This window comes from Apostichopus japonicus, chromosome 7 (genome assembly GCF_037975245.1).
Source record: "Apostichopus japonicus isolate 1M-3 chromosome 7, ASM3797524v1, whole genome shotgun sequence".
In the NCBI taxonomy this organism is placed as follows: Eukaryota; Metazoa; Echinodermata; class Holothuroidea; order Aspidochirotida; family Stichopodidae; genus Apostichopus; species Apostichopus japonicus.
In genome coordinates this window covers 23,265,558-23,292,410 of record NC_092567.1, presented here as the reverse complement: position 1 = coordinate 23,292,410, position 26,853 = coordinate 23,265,558, and the positions used below count along the sequence as shown (strand labels likewise).

The following is a 26,853-nucleotide window of genomic DNA, read 5'->3' as shown; positions in this document are numbered from 1 at the left end:
CTTCTCAAAATTCTTAATAAGCCTGTCATTTTTTTCCAGATTCCCATCTCCTTAAAAAGAGAGGATTCAATGTTTGAAGAGTAGCTTAAGTTACCACTTGTCAAGTTAGATTCTTGCTATTTCCTCTGATCTAAAAGAAACCCCTCCCCCCCCCCCACACCAAACATGTTTCTACACCACATCTTCCCTGAAGGCAAATACCACCACAGTTACAAGAGTGAATTGTAAGGAAGTCATGCTGCTATGGTGACTAGTCATGCATGACTTGGACATATCCGATAAATAAATAGTATTGGCCCCAGTTTTATTTCGACCCTTGCAAGAACCCTCGTTCTGAAAACAAAAGAACCCATACTCCCCCACCTGAATGCTCCAAAATACTCCTTTAAGGTCTGTGTAGAATGATTGCCTGGCCCCTCAAAAACACTTGGATAATAGGAGGATGTACCTCACACTATATGATGATAGACGACTTGCTCAGACACTGGAATGTCTATTTACAGCCCATTTACCTTAATTACTATGGAATATGGGGACAAAATGAGGTACCTGGAACAGATTTTTGTCCAATCACCTCGTTCCTAGACTCGAACTGAAAAGAAAGATGACGAGAGTCCACTTGTTGTGTGTAAATTATCATTTTTATGTTCAAGTTTATTTTCGGGTAAATTTTGAGCTTACCTTTTAATTACATTCGATGTAAAGAAAGGCTTCATGCTCACCAACAGTGATCAGCCTAACTTTGTTCCCTCTTAAATATAAAATATGCATTTGATAGCTGTTTAAAGTAAATCGTAACGAAACCCCATGCACACTACTAAAACCCATAGAAATAATGGTGCGAGGTCTTTCTCAAGGCTAATTAAAAGAGAGCACTATCCAGTCACATATCCCTGCTTTGTTTATATATATATATAATCATATATACATACATATATATATACATATACATGCATACAAACATATATACAGTTTACATATATACATACATATATATATATACAAGTATATACATACATACATATATATATATATATACATACATATATATATACACATATATATAAACATATATATATATATATACATATATATACACACATATATATATATAAGTATACACACACATATATATATATATATACATATAAACATATAGATACATATATGTATATGTATATATATATATATATATATATATATAGATATATATATATATTCATATATATATATATATATCAGTACAACTGGTGCAGAGCAGTTGCACCTTACGCTCCACTCACCTCCCCAATCTTGAAATAAAGAAAACAAAATTCGGATTCATTCATATAAATAAGACAATTTGCAAAAACATCTAACATGGGTTGTTTTTACACTATTCTCCTACTTTATCAATATCTGCAATTAACCGTCTTACAAGGGACCTCTTGGCTATTACTGGTGATAAATGCAATCAAAAATTCATTGCCAATATATAACGAAGAAAGCTGTAATATTGAATATCGTTGCAAATTAACCATTTCTCCCGCTACCACCACCTTTGGCCTTTCCTCATGTATCTAACATACAAGCTGCAAGCATAACCTACCAGTTTTTAGATACAGTAGTTAGATCATGTTAGCTCAGTGGTAGTTTTTAAACAGATTTTTTTTTTTTTCCTACCAACTTTGATAAAATAATCAATTCTCTCTGCCTGTTAGAGATCGCCATGTTTATTCAAGACCGAATGCATTTTATATGGAGCTACGATACCCATTTGATGGGGGGAAATGGAACCTTCATCAGCGAAAATAAACTCTATAGTTCTCTCTTGGAACAACAGAGACCTAACCTACACCATACTTTCATTGTACAAAAATTGTCAGAAAAGTAACACTTTTTTTTTTTTTTTCTCTTTTCATTTCTTCAAAATCACTTGGCATACACAAGCAATGTTTGAATTTAGTAACATTGTTACATTCTAACCACTCTTTTATCACATTTTTTCCATCTTCATTGCAAAGCAAATTTCAGACAGTAAAGGGAAGGGTATCAGAAAAAAATCATAAAGATGACATGATAACCAATGGTCTACCAGGACAATACAAATCAGATACAAACAAAACATACAAACAAATCAGGAAAGGAAAAACAAAATTAACCACTAGTACGAACCCTGTCAAATAAAAAGTTTAATCATATCAGAAAGAAAAATAATACCAAGTGTTTCACACTTATATTTGTCTCTAATGTTGTGCAATAATAGCTGGATCACTAACTGAATCACCAGTTGTATATACTAAGGGAAAATACCTATCATGTTAGGTAACATAACAAATATATTTTCATATATTTGACTTGAAATTTTTGTAATGTCTTAATTGTAAATGTCTTAAAAATTAAATATTTTAATGTATTTTTGTCTTACATGTCCTTTAGAGATTAGCATATAAAATTCTTTGGTCTGTAGTGCAAAACCCTAATTCTACTGACATTGACTAGGTTTGGCGGAGAGTGCCACAGAGTGACCCCCATCCCACCCCCCCTCCAACAAATCACCCATTTGCTAACCCCACCACACCTACCCTGTCCATCTCAACTGGGCAGTAGTCTACTAAAGATTTTCAAACATTGTTAACTTATACCTTGTTAATAGGGCCATAAGAAAATTAATGTGTTCCATCAAATTCATATCTAAGACACCTTTTCTGATTAATTTGCTCTAAGTTATACACAGCCTAACCACACAATCTGCACTCACTGCCACACAGACTTTTGAGAAATTAACCATCTGAATCTACATCAAAAGCAAGGACTTTTGGTACCACAAGCCATATAGCCTGATCTAATTTGAAGATCAGATTATCCTAATTTGAAGATGTAAGAAGTATCTCTGTATATCCACCTTACCCCAACCCCTTACCCCTCCCCTTTATGGTTGTCATTACCATTATGCCCATTGTCTCTGTAGCTTTTCATGTCTTTACTAGGGATTCAGAGGAAAAAGAATTTTAATTCAACCAATTTTACAGATAAATTACACAAATAATACGATGACTTTCCTTGTAAGATTTCTGAGAACTGAAAGTTTTTTTTTCCCTTTGTTTTTTTTTTTGGCATTTCAAAATGTCAAAGAGGTTCTTTCACCAGTATAAATACTTTTTACTAAGGTAGTCTTAATTGATTTCTTAAAAACTTTCATTAATAAGAAATTTTCCAATTTTATTTGGCAATTTAGACAGGCAAGGCACTACACTGAGTTAATATGTTATGGTAAAGCAAACAGAAGCATTTGTATCATTCTAAAGTAAGTTCATTGATGGGTTAAAGAGGATGGTGTCTCTCTGCTTCTCGTGACTCAACTTTTGATAGTAACAATGGCAATGCTGCCACCCTCTGATGTCACAAAAGTACAACAATTTTTAATTTTTCTTTTAACTTGTTGTCACCTTTCCCCTATTTTTTTTTTTATACAAGCGAAGTGGCAAACAAGCTAAGTGGCAAAGAAAATACCTAAAGAAATATTACAAACTTCAGTAACTGTCCCAACAAAAAAAAAAACAAAAACAAAACAAAACAAGCATTTTATGAAGCTGTTTTAAATAATGAAAAAAACACCTGGCAGCTAAAATTACAAAATTTTGTGCTACTGGGAACATTTTCATCAACAAAACATTAATTTAATTGTAACAAATATCTCTCCAATCTATCAGAGATATTGTCTCACTGTGCAGCTTTGGTAATGAAGTAACAAAGACCTAAAATACAACAGACACCTAGCCAATCTGCTCCAGTACATTTGTTGTCTGTGATAACCTCATTCAAAATCTGTTGAAACTTTTCAAAAAAGCTCTTTACATTTCCAAGATATACAGATTTAAAAATTTGAAAAATCTGGTGAAACTCATTAAACGTGCAAACTGTGAAGTGACGTGCTGCGCTCATCAAAATTTCGTATTTTAGGCCTTAATAAGTTCACCCCAAATTATACAAGCCCACATATATCATTCCAATAATGTGATGTTCCTCTTTTCAAACAAGACAAAATATTTCAAAAATTGCCTAAGGCCACAATCCTGGGGTAAGTGTCCTTGAAACAAATATTGTAATAACAAAGGGATAACATAACAGAAAATTAGGCAGTCACTCCCTTTACATCGTCAATGTGCATAATTAGCTAATGTTTATTCGTAAATTAAACTAGAATTAAGAAAAGACTTGTAAGATGGTCAAACTGTGGTGAATTTTGATGGGAGTTGCAGCTATTTTCATGATTTCTAATGCCTATTAGAGGATTAGGACACTATTGTTCATAAATGTCCATAGACCAATAACACAATTGCACAAAATAGTGTATATATTTACATTATAATTAATTTTAATGACCAATAATGAAATAAATCCTTAGTAGAAATGGGTGTGACACTAATTTCAAACTCCAAATCGTTAGGATTTTAAGAATACCCTCAAGAATGCCCCCAAGGAATGTTGCAAGCAAAGAGTAACCTAACCCATGATACGCCCCACCCCCCCTCATTTGTAAGGGGAGCATACCCCGCCATTTCATTCCTTGATCTATTCCCACATCCCCTCTCCTATTAAAGTGGACCCTACTAATTAGTCATTTTGCTTTGATGTTATTAATTATTCATTCCATACTATTGTAAAGAATGACTCATTAATGATATCAAATCAAAGTGCCTAACAACATGCTCGTTTAAATAATTATGATTTTGCAAACTCTTGAGCCATCCAAGTGGTGTCTCTCTGGACACAATCATTCACACTAGGCCATTTTGAACAGCCTGTAATAATTATTGTTCATGGCCTGTGCCTTTTAAAGAAACAGACCAGTGTAACCCAAGTGAAGTTCATTAAATCATCAAAAAAAGGTAGAAACTTTTGACGGCGTTGATGGCACAATACTGAGATGTATATGATATGTTGACATATCTTCCAAAGCAAGAATTAACATTTGGCTATAACCTGCATTTTTATCATTGCCGACCTAAGAATAAGGCTGGTTTTAATACTCCTCTGTGATTGCACCCCTAGCGGAGAGGTTGTCTGATTAAATTGATAGTCGTATAACAAGAAGACAAAATTGCATTCGTCTTGGACATTGTTTACGACCAGCGATCATGCTCTCCTATTTACTGGGTAGAACTGATTCCAAAGAAACGGACAAATTTGAAAAAGAGATTCGTCACCAGGTGCCAGAGGTTGCGCGCCAGCTGAGATCGGGCGATCAGGAACCTCCAGACCAAGATCAATAGCAGAGTGTTGAAGGCCCATCGGAAATTACGCAGCCTTAGTAACGAGGAGGAAGAAAGAAGAGAAAATCAAACAATATCATAACATCATTTACCAAGGTTAAACAATGCTTTCAATATTAAAAAAAAACCAGAAAATAACAATAGGCAGTTATAGACATGTCGGGTGGCTGTCCAATTTAGAAATTTGACCACATTTTGAATAATTCCTACAATTTGGAAGACCCTTTCAGATGAGCATACCATGGATTCCTCCAGAAAACAAAAGCCACCTTATTTTGACGGGCCAGAGGGCCCTCCTAGATGCTGGTTTTGATTGCTTCTAATGCCACCACCTTTACCCACCTCACCATTTTAGCACTGGTGAAATAATACCATATTTATTCTGTTAAATATAAAACCCTGTGGTTTCATGTCTGTCTTAACTTACATTCTCAAATGCCGTTTAGCTGCAGGTATTGCTAGCATGTCCTCGTTCAATATATACTGCTTCGTCCCTATACACCATTGCTCCAAGTAAGTCGGCCAATGGATTTCTGCCACGTCCATGAAGTAAACCTGTCGAGTCAAAATAGAACGAAGACAAAAGATGATTAACAACTGTTGAATCAAATCACAAAATCATCATAAAAGTGACCTCCTACCTTGAAACTAATAATAATAATTAACTAATAACTAAAAACTAATAAATAATAATTTAAAAACTAAATAAAAAAAAATTTAAATTAAAACTAGTAATTAAAAACTAATAATTAATAATACTATGTATTCTTTTGTTTAATAAAAAACCATTAAACAAGGATTGCCAGGTGATAATTTCACTCCTGGTTTTTATTATGTCACTTATTGGGATAGAGGGCGATATTTCAGTATATAACGGTGCTTCAATTGACTTGAATCTCTGGTCACAAAATGAGTGTGCGTGATATATCAATAGCCCAACTTTACCAACGTCTTCTAAAGTTCAGAGAGTAAACAACATTGACAAATAACTCTGAAATGTTGAGTAATAAATAATATTCAACAAATAAATTAGAAAATATAACCTGAAGATATGTCTGTGAATTGACAGAAAGATAACGACATGATGTGGAACACATTGACTTGTTAAATTAAAATATCCCCCAGGGTTGCAATCCACCGAATCTATGATAAAAACTCCTATCTTAACCGATAAGCTGCTGGACATGTTTTAGCAGGAAACCAGCCAAGGATTGACTTATTCTGCAGTCTGCTTTTAATCTTTATCACAATTACCACCCCTCCCCCCCCCACCCCCATATGAGGATCTGTTTCCTGCTACAAACTCACACAAACAATCATTTATCAGGCAGTGTGTTAGGCTTCTTGACATTCTTTCAGTTTTGTATGGCTTTTAATCTACCATTCTATTCATGTTTTAGCTTTCATTTTCTTTTGTCCATTTCAATTTTGATATATTACTAGTTTTAATTCGAGCATATCTTCATATTTTCGTAGCAAATGGTAAATGGTTGTCCATAAGGCGAAAAAATGATTGTTTATATGTTATGAATATGTTGATATTCATTTGCATTTGAATATGCATTTGAGGCTATAATTTAGTTTCAGACACAGTTTGCCCATTCACCCTCACCAAATTTCTGGTTACACTACTAAATATGGGCTGAGGGTGGGTGTGGGAGAGATAACAGGGGTATGAGAGAAGGGTGCATGGGCACAAACCTTTCTGTCACTTTCACTCAATGCTGCCTGTAGTGTGGCAGTGTTGTGGTTCGTCCAAACCCAATCATTCTGCGTGAAATATTTCAAAGTATGGACAACTCTTGTCAGTTGGTTTGAGATCTTTACCATCCTGTTAAGAAGACAAAAATAAAAGTTGTAGAGCTCAGTCAAAGTGCAATCCAAGCCTACAACAATCATCGTTCCTCCTTCGGAAAATTTCTGAGAAGCTGCGATTTGAATGTGACGTTGTACCTTTTATTTTTTCCTCTATTCATTCAAAAATTTGAGGTTTGACAGACTTTATTGATCACAGGAAGATAAAAATTGATGAAATACTGTAACAACTAGTGTAGACTTTAGCAAGTTGAACAAAATGGAAAAGAAGTGATGGGGGGGGGGGTGAGGGAAAGGTTTGAATGGGCAATTTAAACAAAATGATATTGTGAATGATAAGATGGATTACCAAATTGTTAACTGATGATTATAATCCATTTAAGGAAAGTGTACCACCCATAACTGGTTTCTTTTAAGCATATTGCAAGGGGTTTGATACACCATATCCCCCAATCCCAGCCACCCCCCACAAACAAGCAATCCATTCATTTAAGTGAAGGTGTGGCATATAAGGTCATGGAGAAAGAGCTAATGAACCCCATAAATTTTTTTGTCATAATCGATGGTAAAGCTACAAGTTCCTGGGAACGTATATTGATAATAAACTTAATTGGAATGTTCACACAAAAGCTGTTAAGGGTAAAGCCTGCCAACGACTTTATTTCCTTAGAAAATTACAACAATGCAGAGTTGATTATACAATCATGAAATTATTCTACCAGTCAATCATCCAAAGTGTTCTAATGTTTAGTATCATATGTTTCTTTGGCAGTATGTACGGGAAACCACTGAAAGAACAAGATAGCTGGAACTTACCGAGGTCTTTTACCAATAGATCTTAAATAAAGATCCATCAAATAGCAGGGTATCCTTGATCCTATAGCAAATCTGTATTCAAAGAGAGGCCTGTCAAACAAGAAAGGAAAAATACAAAAACAACTTGTTAATTACAACAACAAAACACACCAAAAACAATGAGTTTATAACAAAAACACCAAAATAACTTGCAAATTGACAATAAAAACTAATTAAAAGCATCAAGTTTAACGGTTACAATTCATGAACTAAATCAACAACTGGGTATTTTTGAACAAATTTTTAATGATTGTATATGGCATGGATGACATTTGGGTATAAAACAGTAAAAAGTTGCCTCCAGTCACAAAATTATTATCTACTTATTTCAAACATGTGAATTCCAAGTAAACCTCTCGACAGAAGTTTTAATTCCTTTGGTTACAAAACTTTGTTCAGTTGTCGATTTAATTTTATCCAGATCTTGAAATTCACAAAGTACTCACTGATTTGTGGTAAAAGCTGCACTTGGTCTCCTCAAGGCCTTTTCTAGCGGTATCTTTTGGTAAATCTCTTGAATGCTTGCTGGAAATACAGAAAAGAAGCAAAAATGGTTAAATTACTGCAAATGCATAAATTAGTGAGAAGTACCAAAAATTTACAAATAGTAAAAATATAAATCTCAACTTTGATGATGTACTAATGATCTCTTGTTGTGTTCCAGAAAATGGTGCAACCAGGAGGAAGAAATGAGCAAGGGGGAACAAATATTTTTTTTATGAAAAACACTTTGGGGAATAATCAGACACATGGTAGCTCATAAACACAGTAAGTAAAAAGAGAAAACCCTGTCATATCTGCAACCATCATAATCAGTGACACATTAAATATTTTTGAAGTGCTCAAATTCAGGATCAATAGGGGCAAGGTCATTTTTTTATTTTTTATATGTTGCCTCAGAATTTTATCGAAATGGCAGCCACAGCAATTTTTCAGCTATCAAAATGGGCACTAAGTTTCCAATAAGAAATGAAAAGCCACCAAGGCATTTTACCAGGTGGGTTAAAACATGTACAGAAATGACTGTAAACAGGAAGGTTTATCACTTTTTTCTTCTACACATTGCATTTAAGCATATTCTCAGATTTCCTTTACATAGGTCAAAAGTTTAATGGAGGGGACACCTATGCCAATTTGTCTAAGAGGCATTACTAGTGTTTCAGTCCCTATTGGGTTGAGTTTTAAAGGCAGTATGTCAAGTGCAACGGGGCACCAACAGCCATATGCCATCAGTGCTGTCACATTTGCCTATACTGAGCCCTAATATGCCCGACCCTCCTCCCCCCCCTTCAAGATACTAACTGAGCTGTGCTCATAGAACTTACAGACAAAGTTTGCTGCATTTTTCATCCCCTTTGTAGGAGTCAGTGTCAACCTACTTTTCAAAGCATTTAAGAAGCACTGATCAAAATGTCTGTCGCACTGCTACAAGGTTTCTATGGTAAAGGCATTTGACGTGGAGAAGGTAAACTAATCCCTTTATGATGATGATATGTCTATACACTAACCTACCTTCTTACCTCGTTATCAATACGTTAATTAGGGTCATATCACATTCAAATAATACCAGCAGTTGAGTTTCACATTACATTAAATCGCTCGTAAAAGAAAAAGTCCAAAGGTTGCTTACTCATCTGTCCAACCCTAAAGGGATTTTTAGGGCTCGTCACGCAGTTATAAAGAGGTATAGATGTCGGTCTGAAGAAGAAAAATGATATGCAAGAAAAGGTGGTTAAAGGAGGGGATAACTTTACGAAGCAAGACAAATCGTTTCGATCTCGTTATTGAAAATTCTGGACGAAGGCCTAAACACAAGTGAAGAGAAGAGAGTTGTAGGACTACCTTTAAAGGGCAATAACCTACTGATGATGCTTGCAATGTATTAAAATACCAAGGAAGAATTACAAAGACTTTGTTAGTATTTTTGCAGGGTAGCAAAAACAACCGGGATTTCGATCAGAGTTGTGTGTTTGGTAGAAGCTGTTCGCCTACTATTAAGTTACATTCATGAAACCAAATGATGGGATCAATGTTCTGTGACTATGAGTCCGTTGGGACTTGAGGCATGCAAACATGAAACTTTCAGGAATGTAATATTCTTTGGTTTACAAAGTATGGACAGGAGTGAGTGAGATTAGATGAGAAGATGGTTGAAATAAGGGGGGAGGGGGGCAGGTAATGTAATATGGATCAGAAGGGTTTTTTTGTTTTTGTGTACACTACCATTTTAAAATAATATTTTATTATTACGTATTCACTTTTGATGTACTGTTTATAAATATTTATATTTATACTGGAAATAAAAAAATTTAAAAAATGGAGAGGTATAATGCACGGGGAAGGGTATAAGTGGGACGGGTGTGGTGCATGGGGAGGGGTGTCGGGCGGCATGTGATGCAGAGGGAGGTAAGGCATATGATGAGAAGAAGATGAAGTGAAGAGATAAACTGAGGGCAATAGAGAAGGAAGGGGCAAGTAAAAGGGCAAAGTACAGGGGAAAATTGGGGGAGGATGAAATTCAAAAAAAGTCACCTTGTTACAGCTGTATGCCAGGCTGCTGTAATCATCATGTTAACAACAAAATCCACTGGATTCAGATCAAAGACCACATCTTTGTCCCCAATCATTGTATTGATGAAACCCTTACCACACTGGAATAAAATATAAAATAAGTTTAATTAATAAATTAATTAATTAATAATTAATAAATAATCCTGAAACACCCACAAAATGCAAACAAAATACTTTTACCATGGAATACATTGAAGTTGGAAGCTCTATTCCCCTTCTGTGTGTCAATACAAAAGAACAATTGCTATTTGATATAACAAGGTGTTGGCTGATCAAAGTTTTAAAAAAAAATTATGTATGATATCATTTATGTTTGCCTCTGTCAAATCTATTAAATAAGTATAAAAGAAGAATCTCTATCAATGTTGGTAATTATACTCACTCAATTTAATCACAATTTTTTTAATTTAATGTAATAATTTAATTTAATTTAATTTAATAATTTAATTTAATAATAAAATAAATAATATTATATAATCCTAAAACAACCAGACGATACTGTTATCATTTAACATCTGAAATCTGACAACCCTCACCCCCTGACCTTTTCCCATTCAAAAGAACAATTAACTGTTGACACGACCTCATGATGGCCTGTTTTCTTTCTTTCTTCGATTCTTTTCTTTGTTTCGATGTTTGATTTCGATGTTTTGTTTCTTCGATGATAATCTCTCTCTACCTCTTTCAAATCTATTACATAAGTATAAAGGGAACTTACTGCAATAAACAGTCCACTGGGTCCATTCAGGTTATCTATCCAACCCTGTGAACACAACAAGATCATACGTTTATTACTGCTATTTGTTCAACAAGAAACACTACACAAATATACAGTACTTATATACTGTATGATATATTGTACAGTGTACAATATGCAAATAAAATAGAATGGTTAACATACTAAGTAATTTGATGAATTTGTGATCAAAGTGATGTTTTTAAAACAGATTCTGGAGCTGACTTGGATAAGACTTTGCAATGATCTTCAATGCTAAAATCCAGTCAAAAGCTTAACAAATTCAACAATTCACAAATTGAAGTTACAGTCAAAACTGTTTAAAGATTTCAATTGTCTATTTGCAACCAATGTGATTAAGTACTAAGAGGAAAAAGTGTCTGTGCAAAGGAAAAACATATTTTACATATTTCCAATTATAGAAATAATACATTGTGATGAACTGATGACAGAAATATTGTACAACAGGTAAAAATTAATTTTGCAGGATCTTTCAGTTTGTAACATGTTAGTTACTTTTATGTCGCCATCGAAAGATCAAGCAATGGGTTTTAATTCCTAAATTTTCGCACAAAAAATGTATTTGAAGCAAAATGCAAGATACTGATATGTTGTTAATTTCACCTACAGAACATATAACTATCATGTCTTAAGAATTGGTAGTAAAGTCGGAAGTAATTCTGTACTTTTGAAGAATTTAACCTATTTTGTATGGGATGAAGTTTGCCTTAACAGCAATTAGTAAGACAAAAATTGTGCTAACTGCACTTTTTACGACGATTTATGATTGCTTTAAAGCCTCTTAAAAAACCTTGCAATAGCTTCCAGTGAAATGAGATTAAAAATATGGAACAAATTAAATATTTTATATTAATAACACATAACCAGCTACAACTGTGGGACTTTAAATCCACTGCCCTCTCTCTATCTACATCAGACTTAATACAAGCCACAAAGTGCACAAACCTTTCCCAGAAACTCTGTGGCACTGAAGTGCATTCAAAACAAATACTCACTTAATACAACAATGGTGACTGTCACCACTAGGGTAAACATTAACACCGATATATGAAATATTTACATTAATAAGTCAATTATTTCAGTACATGGAAATTTTATTGTAATACAGGATGTCTGATTCAGAGATCTAAGCAAATATTAAGCATGAAAACAATTTTCAGAGAGGAAACTCATTTTCACAGGATGACTTGGCTGTCTGCATTTTCAAGTTTTTTTTTTGTTTTTTGGGAGGGACGGGAGAAATGTAATATATTCAGTTGCTCTGTAAAAGGAAGCTTCTGCTATTTGAAATTTTTCCTGGATAAAGAAGCTATCTTGCAGGAGTTAGTGCATTAGGGAACAGTGACATTTGATATAAAACTGAATAACAAAAAGCTATGATACAAAATAAACCATGTAAACACAAATGTGTGGCATATTTGGTGAACAGAATCCAGAGCATTACAAATATCTGATGATAAACAAGCCCAATTAACCTTGAAATTACTATGTTAACTTGGACATGCACAGATCCAGGGGTTGAGGTGCATGCCCTCCCCCCCCCCCTTTACTGCATGTATTTCTACTAAATGTCAATTCAAAACTGGATTTTCTCAAAGTTTTCATGAAGATCAAACTTCAACCAGACAGATCCTTCTACATTCTTGCTGGAGAGATACATAACAGGAGAGATGTCATAAATACACCCACCGGAAAGGGATCTTTCCACGCTGCCCCCACAATTGATGGCCTGACGACACAAATAGGAAGTCCTTTACCAAGCTCCATGATTTTGTGTTCTGCGATAGCTTTTGTGAATGTGTAGGTGTTGGGTTTCTTCCCGAGCAACTGTGGCGTGATTTTATCGATCATATCGTCTGTCATCCAGCTGAGAAGTAAAAATTATAATCCGTGAAAATATATTATTTGAAAACAGTCCAAACGATCAAAAGTTTTGTAACTATTGACTTCTTGTGTTTGACACAATTCAGTATTTGTTATGTGCCAATTAAAGAAATAAATATGCCCGGGCACAATTTAGCGTTCATTACGTGCCAGGCACCATGTAGTGTTGTCTACAAGAGGTCAGTTAACAACATCAAGTTATGATGTTCCTGTGTGCAAGCCATGTAACTCACATAGCTTGTAACTCACATGTAACTCACGTGTAACTCACATGTAACTCACATAGTTACATAGCATGTAACCCATATAACTCCATACCTTTCATTCTAAATCATGATGGAAATGTTCTATTGGAAACACTAATGTGCCGTCAAAATGTTTAGACCTTTTTCTGCAATTTTGATTCAATTCATCATTTTTGTTGCACAGTGTTGAATTGACAAGTTTCTTAAATGCAAAATTTTATCATTTTGCCAAGAGTTTGTAAACGATGACGACTTTCTGAGCGTAATGCATCCTTTTGTTGGAAAATGTTGAAATGTATGAAGTGACCAAATTGTTAAATTAATGACATATGATAAGTGATCATTTTGCAGCAAAAATGCTGAATTCCTCTATTACTAGATTTGGTCACTTTGTTGCATATTGTTAATACATATACTGAACAATTAATCATTTTGCTAAACCTTCCTACTACAGTTGATTTACAAAATGACCTTCAACATTTTGACTGTACTTTAACACCTCCATAAATCATGCATGTGGTTGCAGCCATTTTGAATACCCTTGACTCTTATAGAGTTACTAATGGTTGAATCCAATAAATCTCTTCACCACAAATTTATTGCAATAACTTTATATATATATATTGTTTTAATTGGCAAACCTTTAATATTATTGCCACTTCATCGCTCCTGGTGTGATTTTAGTGCGGCTAAGTAAAATATTACATTTCCTGGTCAGGCATAGGATTTCACAATTTTAGTCAATTCCTCAAAACTTATTCTACCTCACATTATTACTATTACAAATCTACATATTACAAGAATTAATCAATGGATGTAAATCACACTAGAAAAACAGTTGTAAGTCTTGAGGATGGTAGATTTGGAAGGAAGAGGTAGTAGATGTTATGTGGGGGCGCTGTACTAAAATGTTCCCAACTGCTGAAGGCTAGGTAGATTAAGTGCATAAGTAGAATGGAGACAGGTAAGAGAGGAGTCAAGTAAATTGCTAAATTCAAAAGTACTCCAAAAACAGTTTGTTGCAAAAAAAAAAAAACTTTTTTAAATTTATTTATTTCTTTTTAATATTTCTTTTCCCTCTTAAAAAACAATCTACTGGCTAAACCAAGTTCCCACTGGTATGTTCCTGAATTACAACAAACAAATAAATGTAAAGGCTTATGAGAGCAGAACAATATTCTCTGCTGATAGTAAGCAGTTATAGAGGGCTTAGGCTTAGTACAAAAATCATGCAAGTTTGGGAGGCTAAAATTATTGCCAAACTTATCATGTGCATATGTTCCTGATCAATACTGGCAGAGAACCACAATATGCAATATAATATTTGTTTCCTACTCTGGCAAACAGCAAAATCAATTAGCAAAATTGAGCCAGTAACATCTAGCCTGAGTTTCAAGGCCTGATGGTACCGTTATCTTTCTCACAACTACTCTGCACGGTAACACCAAACTATGACAGAGTTAACTATACAAACAGCTTCATTATGACTGGATAGAAAAATAAACGTTAGTTTAAGTAATTAGTAATGTTTGCTTTTTCACATCAACCTTTCTTTAATGAAGATGTTTGTGATGTCTCTTTATTTTATTATCTGCAATGTTGTTTTCATTCAATTTAAGAATGCTTTTATAAGCTATCAATGGTCTGCATACTTTTAAGAATAATCATCTTTGTTTTGGCAAGCCCTTCTGTTATAATTTGCTTTATGATTCTAACAAACATGTTGGACTTTCAAGAGATGGGCTCATAGATCCTATTTGAAATACCTGATTTACAAATAGACAGGCTGCCAACAGAAAATGTATTCTTTTTATAAGAATGAAAGTAGTCTAGAGTGGGATACTACTCCATTTATCAGATTGTTTTAAAAGTGAAAGTTCAAAGCTATGGAATATCCATGGAATATTTTGTCAATAGAAGATCATGCATTGAGAAAATTTATATATTGACTTTCAGTTTATTGTATGCATGATAATGCTTGACAGTGACTTTGGGAAGTGACTTTGTACCCTGTTGCCTAGCAACAAAATACCATATCTATAAACTCCAAAAATATGATGAGTTATATAGGAATTTGTGCATACTAAATGAAGGCAGTTATCCATTATTGGAAAAAAAAAAAAACGGATAGTCAGGAATGATCATGTGAGCCATATCAGCCAATCAGAGCCAAGAATGACAATAATGGATTCAAAGGGGTTTTCACCCAGTTGAGACAATTTTTTTTCTATACTGTAGTGTCTAGTCCCACTTCAGAGCACTCGTATTGTCAGTACGAGTAGTATGAATATCATGTTTCTATCAGATCAAGGTTAGGAACTGTTTGTAGTACTGTCAATACCATTGCTTTGAGAGCATGATGTTGGTTTACAGTTTAGAGAGGTATTAGCAGGGATTGTATAATGGGATATGAATATTCATGACCCCTGGGATATTATCTCACCTGACTGCATCCATTAATTTATCAACATCAGCTGGGGGAGGATAGAATATTTCCTCTATGTGTTGTTTATCACAATGTGCGTAGGCAGTAGAGATGTGTTCAAAGACCTAAAGGTAAAAACAATGGAAAAGTTAAGATGACAAGGAAATGACTGGAAATACAAATAGCAAATATCGTTCCTGAATCTGTGTAACATTTTTTTTTTTTTTTTAATTATTTTTTTTTATTATATTTTTTTAAAAGCTAGAGTGAACAATAGCCAATGAAGATTGACATAAGTCAAGAGCTAATATAGGCTGTGAGACACTATAAGAGAAATCCACATGGGCCAATCAGTGGTTCACAGCAGCTTAGGAACTACTGACGGGTGGGGGGTTGCTGGCCCCCTCACCCCAGAAGCACACCTAAGCAGTGCGGTGGGAGGTGTGCACTATACATGACCTAAACTGAAAGCATCCGGAGATTCAGAACAGTTCGGGCATCCAGATGGCAGATGAACACCTCTCGGTCAAGGATTGGGTGATCAGTGCCTATAAAATACACCACCCACTCCCCTTACGTTTAAGAGCATGGATATCCTAATATGTGTTGACTGCTTTAAATGGAACTGAAATTGATCAAAAACCATGTATTGGATTGCTCAGTAGAGAAGTAGGTTTATTAATTAGCTGTGCATGCACAGGTTGAAAAAGGTAAACAAAATAATATTTGCATTAATAACTGGTAGAAATATTGGAAACTTGGTCAATTCACACAGTTCTTATTAGAACCAAAAGGACAATTATTTTCAACATTTCCTGGTAGTTCAATGAATCATGAAAAAAGCACCCAATTCAGAAAACAATTATAATCTGTACTTTTAATGTCATGCTTCAGGGCACTTGTACGTCAGCATGAGTATGAATTTCCTGTTTCTATCATAATAACGATCAGGAACTGTTCATACTGTGAGTAAGAGTGCTTTAAAGCAAGACATAAGAGTACAGTATAGAGTGGTATTAGCACTGGAAACAAAGTTGTCAAATGATGAATATTCATTTATATAATAATTCAATAATAATTCATGAATATTCGTGACGAATATTCATTAATATTGAGAACAAACAGCTGAATGAAACATTGTGAGAGCTTGGCATCACTTTACTTACCTCCAGTTTTTTCATCTTCCGAGATAATTCAATTATCTTTTGGCAACCTACTACGTTCAATTCTAGAGATAATCTGAAGGAAAAAAAAGATGTAAAATGACAGAAACATGGATAAATTTCAAATATTTTCTGAATAGGTTGCTGATAAATAAGTTCTTGCAAATTGATGGTATTTTGCTAACATTTTCAGGCCTTGAAATTAGCTTGAAATTTGCTCAGGTTTTACATGTCTGTTGGAAATCTTGGTATGTTAGTCTTCTTACTATTTCATACTGTATATTTTTATAGCAAACTGTACTACCTGTAGTCTAACAATGGCTAGATACAAAATTTAACTTCAATTGAATTATTTTTTGAATTTATAACATCCACTTGCCAATTTACTGATAGAGTTGCCTCATTATCAGGAACAACATTGATAATACTTTCTGAATCTAACTCTCACAAAAAAAGAGTGTAAATGATTACTTCATGAGAATGGCCAAAAAATTAGAACTTCCCCGACTATTCCTAAAACAAAATTTCAAAATAGAAAGGTTGCAGCAGCTGCAAAATCCCTTGCAGCAAAGCTGCATCTATTACAAACAATAGAGATAATCTCAGCTGACCAGCAGTGCCTACTATGTGAAACTGCACAACACAAAACACTGCATCCAACACAGCCTGGCTGCAGGATGCTGCAGCCCCCTCAGCATCCTACTTTGAAACAGTGGCTTTAGTTATAATCAGCAATCACTGTTAATATCCCTAAAATCTACTGAGAGAGTATAAACTTCAACTTACTACCAAGGTTGGAAAATAAATAACAATTTGAGTATTTATTAATTAATATCCCCCCAATCTGTGTTTCACAATCGTTAACGTATCCATTCCCAGGGGTGTCTGATTGTCTACAGTTTTGTCAGACATAGCAGCAGTCACAGTAACCATTAAGCTTGTAACATATATACTCAATGCCAGGTGATATAGTACAGTAAGTGGTCCTCCACAGAGCACAACTAAATACTACCAGCAACTTACTACAACTACAGTTAATTGAAATCATAAAAAAAAAAAAAGTTAAAAAAAATTCAGGATAGATATTCATCGTACAACCAGGTATGTAATCAAGAATGTATCGGCCCTCGTGGATACAATGCACGATGAAAATGTATATAGTATCGCATTGCACAATGCTATGCTGAATAGATGAACTGTTATAAAAGTGCAAAGATGTGAAACCGGTTTTTATACACAGAAGCTATAGTAATTAGTATGAGACAAGGCTTAAAACTTTCAAAATGGATACAGTAGCGGAGCTAGGGGTATTGGTCAAGGGGGGCGAGAATGGTCTGTAGAGGCACTTCCTACACTATCTAAGCGGAGCGCCACCACGGGTTGGCGCAGAGCATACCGAAATTTTTGAGTATAGATACTCCCTAGACCGCCGGAAATGACCCTTTCCGGGCCTTGCTAATTTGCAGATAAACAAAGAATAAATAGGTGTCATCGCCCAAAAAATGTGATAAATGTCAATAGGTAGATGAGAGCGCAATAAAAAAGTCAATAATCGCGAATAAGTAAAAAGTGGTAAAAAGCTGAAAAGGGCGCCAGCAGTCCATTTGAGTCCGTCAGGGGGCATCCGCCCCCACCCCCCCTGACTGTATGGATGCTCCACCACTGAATGGATGCACCAAAATTTTGAACGCTAACTTTTACCCTGAATTCGATACTCAAATTGTTTTATTGAACTAGTATCAACACAGAAGATTAAAATATCCAACTCTGTAACTTAAAAAACCGAGCAAATCAATTTATAACTAATAATTATCATAATTTAATAGAAATGTTAAACTACTATTAAGCAACTGGTTAAAAGGGTGTGAAGACTGGCACAAAAAGAAACGTCCAATGCCGGTAATCTGACCTAGTTTCGAATGAGGTGTAACAGAAGTGTTAAACACCACCATCGATCCAAGAAAATACACACACACAGCTTGCTACCATCAGTAATTAGGACACTAGTGTACAGTCAGTGCTTACAGCTGCGGTCAATATACCCACAACACAGTGTACAAACTATACAGCGATGGACATCTCAGGTCCAGCTAAAGATAACAAGGTATCACGTTTCATTACTGTACTGTCTGCATTTTGTAGCGACACGAACAAAACGTCACTTGCAAGCAACGGAAAGTTAACTTTTTCAGATGGCCGCACGCGATTTGGGGCGAGTCTTCAATGCCTTTAATTATTGTTTGATATTTAACTCACTTTAATTTTTCGTCAAATCTAATTGTAGCAGCGGAGTGAAAAAGGATATGAACTTCATCCTGGAGCCGAGCGGCGTCTTCTTCACTCAGTCCTAGATTAGGCTTGACCAGGTCACTGCATATTGGTATTAACTTCTTATCGTAGTTTGGCTGTGTTTTCCTCAGTTTGTCATATAACTGTAAAATAACGAGAAGAAAAGAAATACCGGTGAAAACTGTGACAAAATTCTTTCTTTTTTTTAAATCCTCTATGGTAGCATAGGCAGGGGAAGCAGGATCGGGGTTTTGTTTTGTTAGAATAATAGACGCCAAAATTTATTTATATTTACCTGTGTAGAATTAACAAAAGCGTTCCAAATTTTGATACTTTCAAATATAAGCTCTCATTATTCTTGAGTGCTGAAATGCATATAACTTATTAATAACAAAAAGCACATAACATTAAACTGCTAAGAGATTCCTTGCACTATTGATAAAGGAAATGAAGTTTTTTTTATGTCATGAAATAATAAACTATCTCTTTTATGACTCAGTTTTAAATATATTTTGATTTGTCCAAGCAACAATGTTTCTTGCCCAACATGTTAAATAAATGTTTAGAAGATATGACTGACTGTTCTCACTGTAAACAATCTGAATGAATTTGGACAGCCGATCCTAAACGGAAAGTTAGACAAGAAATCTTACTAATAACAACTTAACCTTATCTCTTACAAGCCTTTGATCATGTCAACATGTTCCAAATAATGATCACCCTTTGCCAATGGAATAAATGCTGTGTTGTCTGAAGTTCTGAACATGTAGTTTGTATTGGGAGGGTAATTGGATGGGTTAGTTAATGCTTCTAGCCATCTCATTCATTGCGTTTGGTTTAAGCCTTTAGGATGATAAGACCCAGCTGCCACTCAAAATAGCAATATATGTTGTAGGAAAAGCAAGCAATGTTGACATAATTTTAATTATAACTACATCAGTCAAGAAGATTCTTAACATTTTTAGCTAAAATGGAAACAAATTTAGCAACAAATTCAAAGTTTATGTACAAGACGACAAGAATCTTGACAAATACAGTAGTTGGTATATGTGTGTATACATATACATATATATATATATGTATATTATGACAAACGCCATACTATTAGTGCTGTACATGTGCATTAACTGGTTTCAAGGAACTGCACAAAAGTACTGTACGATATACTGAACTACCCACAAATTCCATAATACATATACCTATATACTTCCTTAACCACCGAGTTCCCAGTCTGTGTTTACATAAGATAGCATTCATATTGACATATCAAGGTAGTTATCCAGTTGAGCTGAGCAACTCTGTAAGGCCACAACAGCTGATGTCAGATGATGGGCACAGTTCTCCCTTAGACGACCTGACATACTTATGAAGCTGCCTTGTTTGTTCATTGCATTAACAGACACTAGAACTCTTACAAGTGGTTAACGACCTGAACGTCAACCATCAACCGGAAGGTTAACATAGATGTTGCTGTAATCCACCAAAATTACACCAGGAAATAAGGAAACGTTCCAAAATGTCAAAGGTTTGACAATGTAAAGATACATCCTGTTGTCTTTCTCTACTGTCAAAGACAAAACAGCTGATACTGATAATCCAAAGCAACCACAAGGTTGGAACTGTGATTATGACTGTATATTTTACATACATATATATACATATATTTATATACATGGAGGTCGAAAGCATGGTTGATACTATGCAAAAGTAAATTTATTAAATTACAACGATTCTTGTATAAACCCTTCAACAAGGTAACAAAAACACAAACTAAAAAGGCACGTAGAAACACATGTGTCTTGTTAGTTGTATTTTTGTTACCTTGTTGAAGATAAATTAATAAATTTACTTTTGCATAGTATCAACCATGTTTACGACCTCCATGGATTTCTATCCTACGCAATGCAGTATTTCGACCTATACATATACATACTTTATATATATAGATACATATAAAGATATATATTTATATATATATATATATATATAGATATAGATATATATATATATATATATATATATATAGATATAACTTAGTTCAGGGATGCCCAATTTGTAGAAAATATTGTACGGCCTGTCAACGCAGTATTTCGACCTTATATATGTATATACATACATAACTGACCTAAATAATTGACCTATTTTGCACTCAACAATATTTGTGAAAGGGAAAGTAAAAATTCAAATCAAACTTCTCCTAATTATGAAACAAATCTCTCTACGCTAATACCGCAAAGTATTGTCATGATGACAATTGAAAGGTGAATAAACTTTACATAAAAGTTTATACAAATTGTGTAAGTTTTGTAAGTACTGCAGTTATATAGATTCAGACAGTGGAAATAAGATGGTGTGAAAATGGACTGACCAATGGTCACTGGAAATCTCACCTTACAATCTGAAAATTCTTTCTTGATTCTATCCACAGGATCTTGACCAGCCTTAGGTCTTATTAAAAGGTAAATTTTATCCACATCTGGACAACACCTAAGAATCTTTTCAACCAGCACTTTTCCAATAAATCCAGTTCCTCCTGTCAGCATTAACGTTTTGCCAGCAAAATAGTCGGCAACCGGGCTACTCATTTTGACAAATCCTGCAATAAACAGATGAAACATGGAAATAGATGATAATGGATAAGTGTTAATCAAATATGATCATATCATATTTATAGAGGCATACCACCTTCAATCATATATCATCATATCAAATACATGATATCCTACGCAATATAGCTTAGATTTTACTGTAAAAAATTACTACCCTTATTAAATTACTACCCTTCTCAATGTTAAGCACCCTTTAAACTTGATTGACTAACCTTATGGTTACCATATAATACATGCCTGGAAATGGTATAAAAACTGTTTGAATTTGTTAAAAGTTTGTTTTGAACAAAGTTTTTCAAAATGTGAACCATTTTGTGTCACTTCAGTACGCAGACTCTTGAAAGGAATGACATACTTAACAAGTACTGAATTGTGAACTATTTTGCATGTGCTTCAAATTGTACTAAACTGACAACATAAACATAACCTCTCCCCCCCCCCCCCCCAATTCGGATAATGAAGGAATAAATGGCAACCTTTCACTATTGTGAATACTATATCTCACAGATGTAAGTCAGAAAATATGAACATTGTTATGATATGTTTAGTTTAGTCTCCATGTGTTTGCAAAATTTTAACTTCAACCTTTCCAGCTTAATGGCCCTAAAAGCTCAGTGAAAATAACACCGTTCTATGCAATTTTCATATTAATAATCATTATTTTTTATTGATTTATCTGTTGTTAAACTTTGGAGCTGAAATAAAATTCGCCTGATTTCTTAAAGAGTCCGTAGATTCTACAAACTTCATAGAAAATTTGCAAGTGCGGCCCAACAGATCATTCGCCAATCAAATCTCTGTTTTGTTACCGACCGTTAGCCTGTGTGCTAGCCTGTGTTAGGTCCATATTTGAATGGTATCTTTCTTTCAGTCTTACAGATGTAGCTTGCGAAATTGTGTCATTTCCTTCCATTGCAAGGAATAAACAGGAGTTTCCGCGGTGAAATTGGGTAAGAAAAGTGGGCAAAACGAGTATATGTAGGTTACATTCGTGTACTGAACATACTGATATGGGTGGTTGCAGTGATTTTACAGTAAATCGTTCGCGCCATAAGGGCAACAGAACATAAATTTCTTTCTTTTGATTGCGACAGCTTTTCTCCATTAAACCCACCTGGTCAGAGTGCATTTAGAATAAGAATATTGAATCTGCTTCGGAAGTTTCTTCAGCAAACACACATTGCGACTTTAAGTTGTTTATTTGATTGACAACCAAGTGTGAATACTGAGGGAAAGATGTTCACAACTTTTTGATGGCAATTTATGACAGGAGTGATGTCCTTGTCCTCATCTTCCTAGTGTGGTTTGAATAGTTCTCACATATAGCATACTGTACATGTATAACACGAGTTTATACTTGAAGGGCAATCATACAGTTGCAATTGTATTGATTAAAGTAACTTAAAACAACCAAGAAACAAAACCAGGTTTTCTGACACTGGCACTAGATTTGAGGCACAAATTCAATTTCAGCAACAGTCAAGACAATGCAAATTTCAAGATGAAAATAGGCCCAAGCTATGTTGTATTTCCAGCAATCCATAATTTAATGAGCGATGGTCACTCGTCAGAAGTGTCAATCTGTAACTGTCTCAACAAGTTAAGCTTACCATGGCATAACATAAGTCTAGCTCTAACTTAGTCTAACCTAGCCTAGGCCTTGCTTGAATTAATCCTAGTTAGACAGCAAGAACACAATTTATGTTGTATAAACATTAATCTACTGTCGTTGATATTAGAAACAACGCGGTTTTGACATTGTACGATTTAATGTTGACGATTACTCCCAATGCCATGCCTTTGCGGTACGCCGGGAGTACTAAGGCTAGACATGCCTAATTCAGTTCAAATCGAGTAGGCCTAGGCTAGGCTATACTTTGTGACTAACATAGGCTAGGCCTAAAGTGATCGGGCAGCCTTGTGAATCTAAACAAATAGTCTAGAAAAATTAAACATTCAAAATCACCAGAATTGTATATATTTCAGAAGGTAAAACTTTCGCTGTGCTACTGGAGGAAATCTGCGATGAATTTGTGAAATAGGAATTATGAATAAATACTGAGATCTTCTCCCATTGTGTACACTGGCTGGCTATTGCACACCACAGCATATGAACGTAGGCTCGCTTAATCACGCCTAGGCAAGTAGTCATACATAGTACAGGCACGCCTTACATACAAGGGCCACTGCACTTGTTTGATACACGTAAGTATTTGACATTCAGAGCCGACCTTTGGACATAATTAATTAAATACGTTTTGTCTCAGTAGTCGTAAACGATTTCTCAAAGTTTCGAATGAAGTACACTTGAGTTTTTATCGAAATCGTTGTTCTTCAACATTAAAAAGTTTCGTTCATTTCGTCTTTCGGAGCAATTTTACAAATTAATTTTGTATTTAATTCTGGAGTGATTCTTACAGAGCGGGTTCGTTTTGTACCGCTAAATTCTTTGTAAATATTCATGATTTGTAAACCGCTGTAGCTCATTGGTCGACAGTTCCTCGAACGATTATACTTGACGTAAGCCATCAGTCCACGTCGTCTGCTGCGTTTTGAATCAACCTTGGAAAGTGTTTACGCTGGTCCGAGATAAGCCTTTGTTAAGGCGTAATTTTTCTTTGCCGATTGCGCTAGGTCGATCCTTACTATTCATCACGCTAAGAGCGATTCGTTCTTGTGAGTGCGCCGACCTATGTAGAAAAGAGAGGAAAATATAACAGCCGTAGCATTTTCCTATTGTAGGGAGACCATAAAAATTATTATCAATTTCTACGAGGGAGACTCATTAGCGTCGCTGAGCAGACTGCATGGCGCAGAGTGTGGAGTCCGAGACCCGTGACTCCGTGAGAGCCCAAAGTCGTCAGGAAATAAATCACATTGATTTGTTGATCGACTAATAACTTCACGCAAAGTTATTTTCCCTTTATGAAATTCAGGTGACGTCAAAACGTTAACACTCATGTGTTGAGATAATTGTATATATATACTTAAACATGAGTTTTACATATTTTATTATTCCGTCAGACCCGCGTTCCGTGTAAGTGTGGATTAATAGATCAAAGATAAATCTAGGTCATAACAATAAGTCTTACCAAACAGAAGCCACGTTCATACATAGGCTACGTGCGTGTTCAGTTGAAGTCATTGACAAATAATTGGCATGTTGATAAGTCTAAAGTATCCCTTTAAAGGTCACTTCCTACTCGATTTTGACTCAGCACGGGAATTTAAGTTGATGACTAAAAATCACTAAATCTGTTTATTTATTCGAAGTTAAGTCACAGCAAAGGCCGTGTTTTTACTATATATCGCTTCTTCAGTGTTGGCATGTGATCAATTCAGTAAAAATGTGATGTTGCTATATAGAAAGTCATGCACAACTGAAGGGTCACCTTATTTCATTTTTTATATTCTTCCGCTAACTCATTAATATGCATGGCAATACTTCGAAAAACAATGTTACACATCTTTCGCCCATGTGTTATATCAGCTAACACCATACCAATGCGTTGACAATCTAGTATAACCATATAGGCGTAGGAGGCGGTGGGGGGCTGGGAGCTGCCTCCCCCCCCCCCCCACCGACCAAATATTGTTGTGAAAATTCGGGCAATATGCTGAGAATGTTCGGGCACCTACTGAAAGAAAAAAATTGCAATGATGTAGCTAAAGGAAATCAATAGTTTAAAAAAAAAATCCTTGGTAATTAAAATAAATTTCTAAGCTTGTCCGACTTATTCGCCATTACTTTAATGACATTACTAAATGTTAAACGACTTCCCAAAAAAAAGTATAGCGAATATGGAAGGGTAATATCACGGCAAATGATTGTATGTAATGCGAATTCGATATAATAACCGATGCATGCCTATTTTATATGTACATTAACATGTTGAATTTTGGTTATATTTTTTGGGCAAGTCGTCACAGTCCCCCCCCCCCCCCCATTCAAATTGGGCTCCTACGCCTATGTGAATAACCATATACATAAGATATGGTGTTCACACTAGCTGTTATAAAATAACATTAAGACCCGCCTTACATGCAAATTAATTTATTTCAAAATCCATAAACACTTATACATTTACCGGTAATATACTAACAATACAAACATGCTTTAGTACGAAAGGAAACAAACAAGAAAGTCAAACTATGGTCATTCAATATTTTCAAATTATGCCCTGCCCACGTGTTCTAAGTTATGGTTTCCGCAAAATGTTGTTGAACTTTAACAAGGTATTCACTTAATTAATATTCAGCGTTGTCTAGATGCTGGCCGTTATCACGTGATGGTGAAAACAAAGTTGTAATTCAGACGTGATTGATTGTAAACCTGAAGAAAAATAACATTGTTGCTATAAATGTGGCAGATATTGTAAATTTTCAAAATAAATAGCTAGTAAAATTTGCAAAATATAGCACCATTTTGCACAAATGAGCACCCTTAATAATCTTCAAGAAAATTTGAAAGGGGATGCATTGGGGATTTCTCACCCATCCCTGCAACCCCCTTCCCCGAGCCGCAACACGCAAAAATGAAAGTGAATATTGGGGTCACTAAGCATATTGTGATGCCGTTGGTCATCATATATGTCGCCCTCTATTTGTCGTAGGCTACATTACGTAATAATTACAGGTCACGTGATGTCCGCTCACCAGCTCAGCTGAAGCAGACCTCACGACTTGTGACCAGTCTTCGCTCCCGATCTGAATCGTTCGGTTCGGTAGTAGCCCTGGCTCCGACCATTGTGGTCGTACTTGTATCTGTCTTGTATTCGTCTTTTATACACTTTTGTACGTATCGTTATAGGACTCTACTTCGGTATTGAGACCTCGTTTGTGACCATTATCGTTAAGTGCATGTTTTTCTACCTATTATTGAGGGCTTCGTGCCGATGTATTGTTTGTACCGTGGCTGTTTATAGTAATGCGAAATCTACACAGCGCTTGTTCTTTACTCGTTTATCTATGTGTTATATCTTTTG

General features: G+C 35.0%; 1 protein-coding gene across 1 annotated transcript; it reads right to left on the bottom strand.

Annotated features, from left to right (window-relative positions):
* Window positions 1-619: 619 nt before the first annotated feature.
* Window positions 620-24,062, bottom strand: LOC139969795 (fatty acyl-CoA reductase 1-like). The gene is made up of 14 exons (XM_071975075.1): window positions 23,835-24,062; window positions 21,650-21,855; window positions 19,227-19,402; window positions 16,974-17,046; window positions 15,826-15,932; window positions 12,943-13,120; window positions 11,215-11,259; window positions 10,458-10,576; window positions 9,556-9,623; window positions 8,372-8,450; window positions 7,887-7,976; window positions 6,957-7,086; window positions 5,683-5,810; window positions 620-5,289 (listed from the first exon to the last, which is right to left on the bottom strand). The coding sequence occupies exons 2-14, from the start codon at window positions 21,842-21,844 to the stop codon at window positions 5,133-5,135; spliced, it is 1,545 nt and encodes a 514-aa protein (XP_071831176.1). The 5' UTR covers window positions 21,845-21,855; window positions 23,835-24,062; the 3' UTR covers window positions 620-5,132.
* Between the last annotated feature and the right edge of the window lie 2,791 nt (window positions 24,063-26,853).

Coding starts and splice junctions, on each gene's coding strand:
- LOC139969795 (XM_071975075.1), bottom strand. CDS start 21,844: ATGAGTAGCCCGGTTGCCGACTATTTTGCTGGCAAAACGTTAATGCTG. Junction 11,260..12,942: donor CGTGGAAAGATCCCTTTCCG/GTGGGTGTATTT, acceptor TTGTGTTCACAG/GGTTGGATAGATAACCTGAA. Junction 9,624..10,457: donor TGGCATACAGCTGTAACAAG/GTGACTTTTTTT, acceptor TTTCTTCTTCAG/ACCGACATCTATACCTCTTT.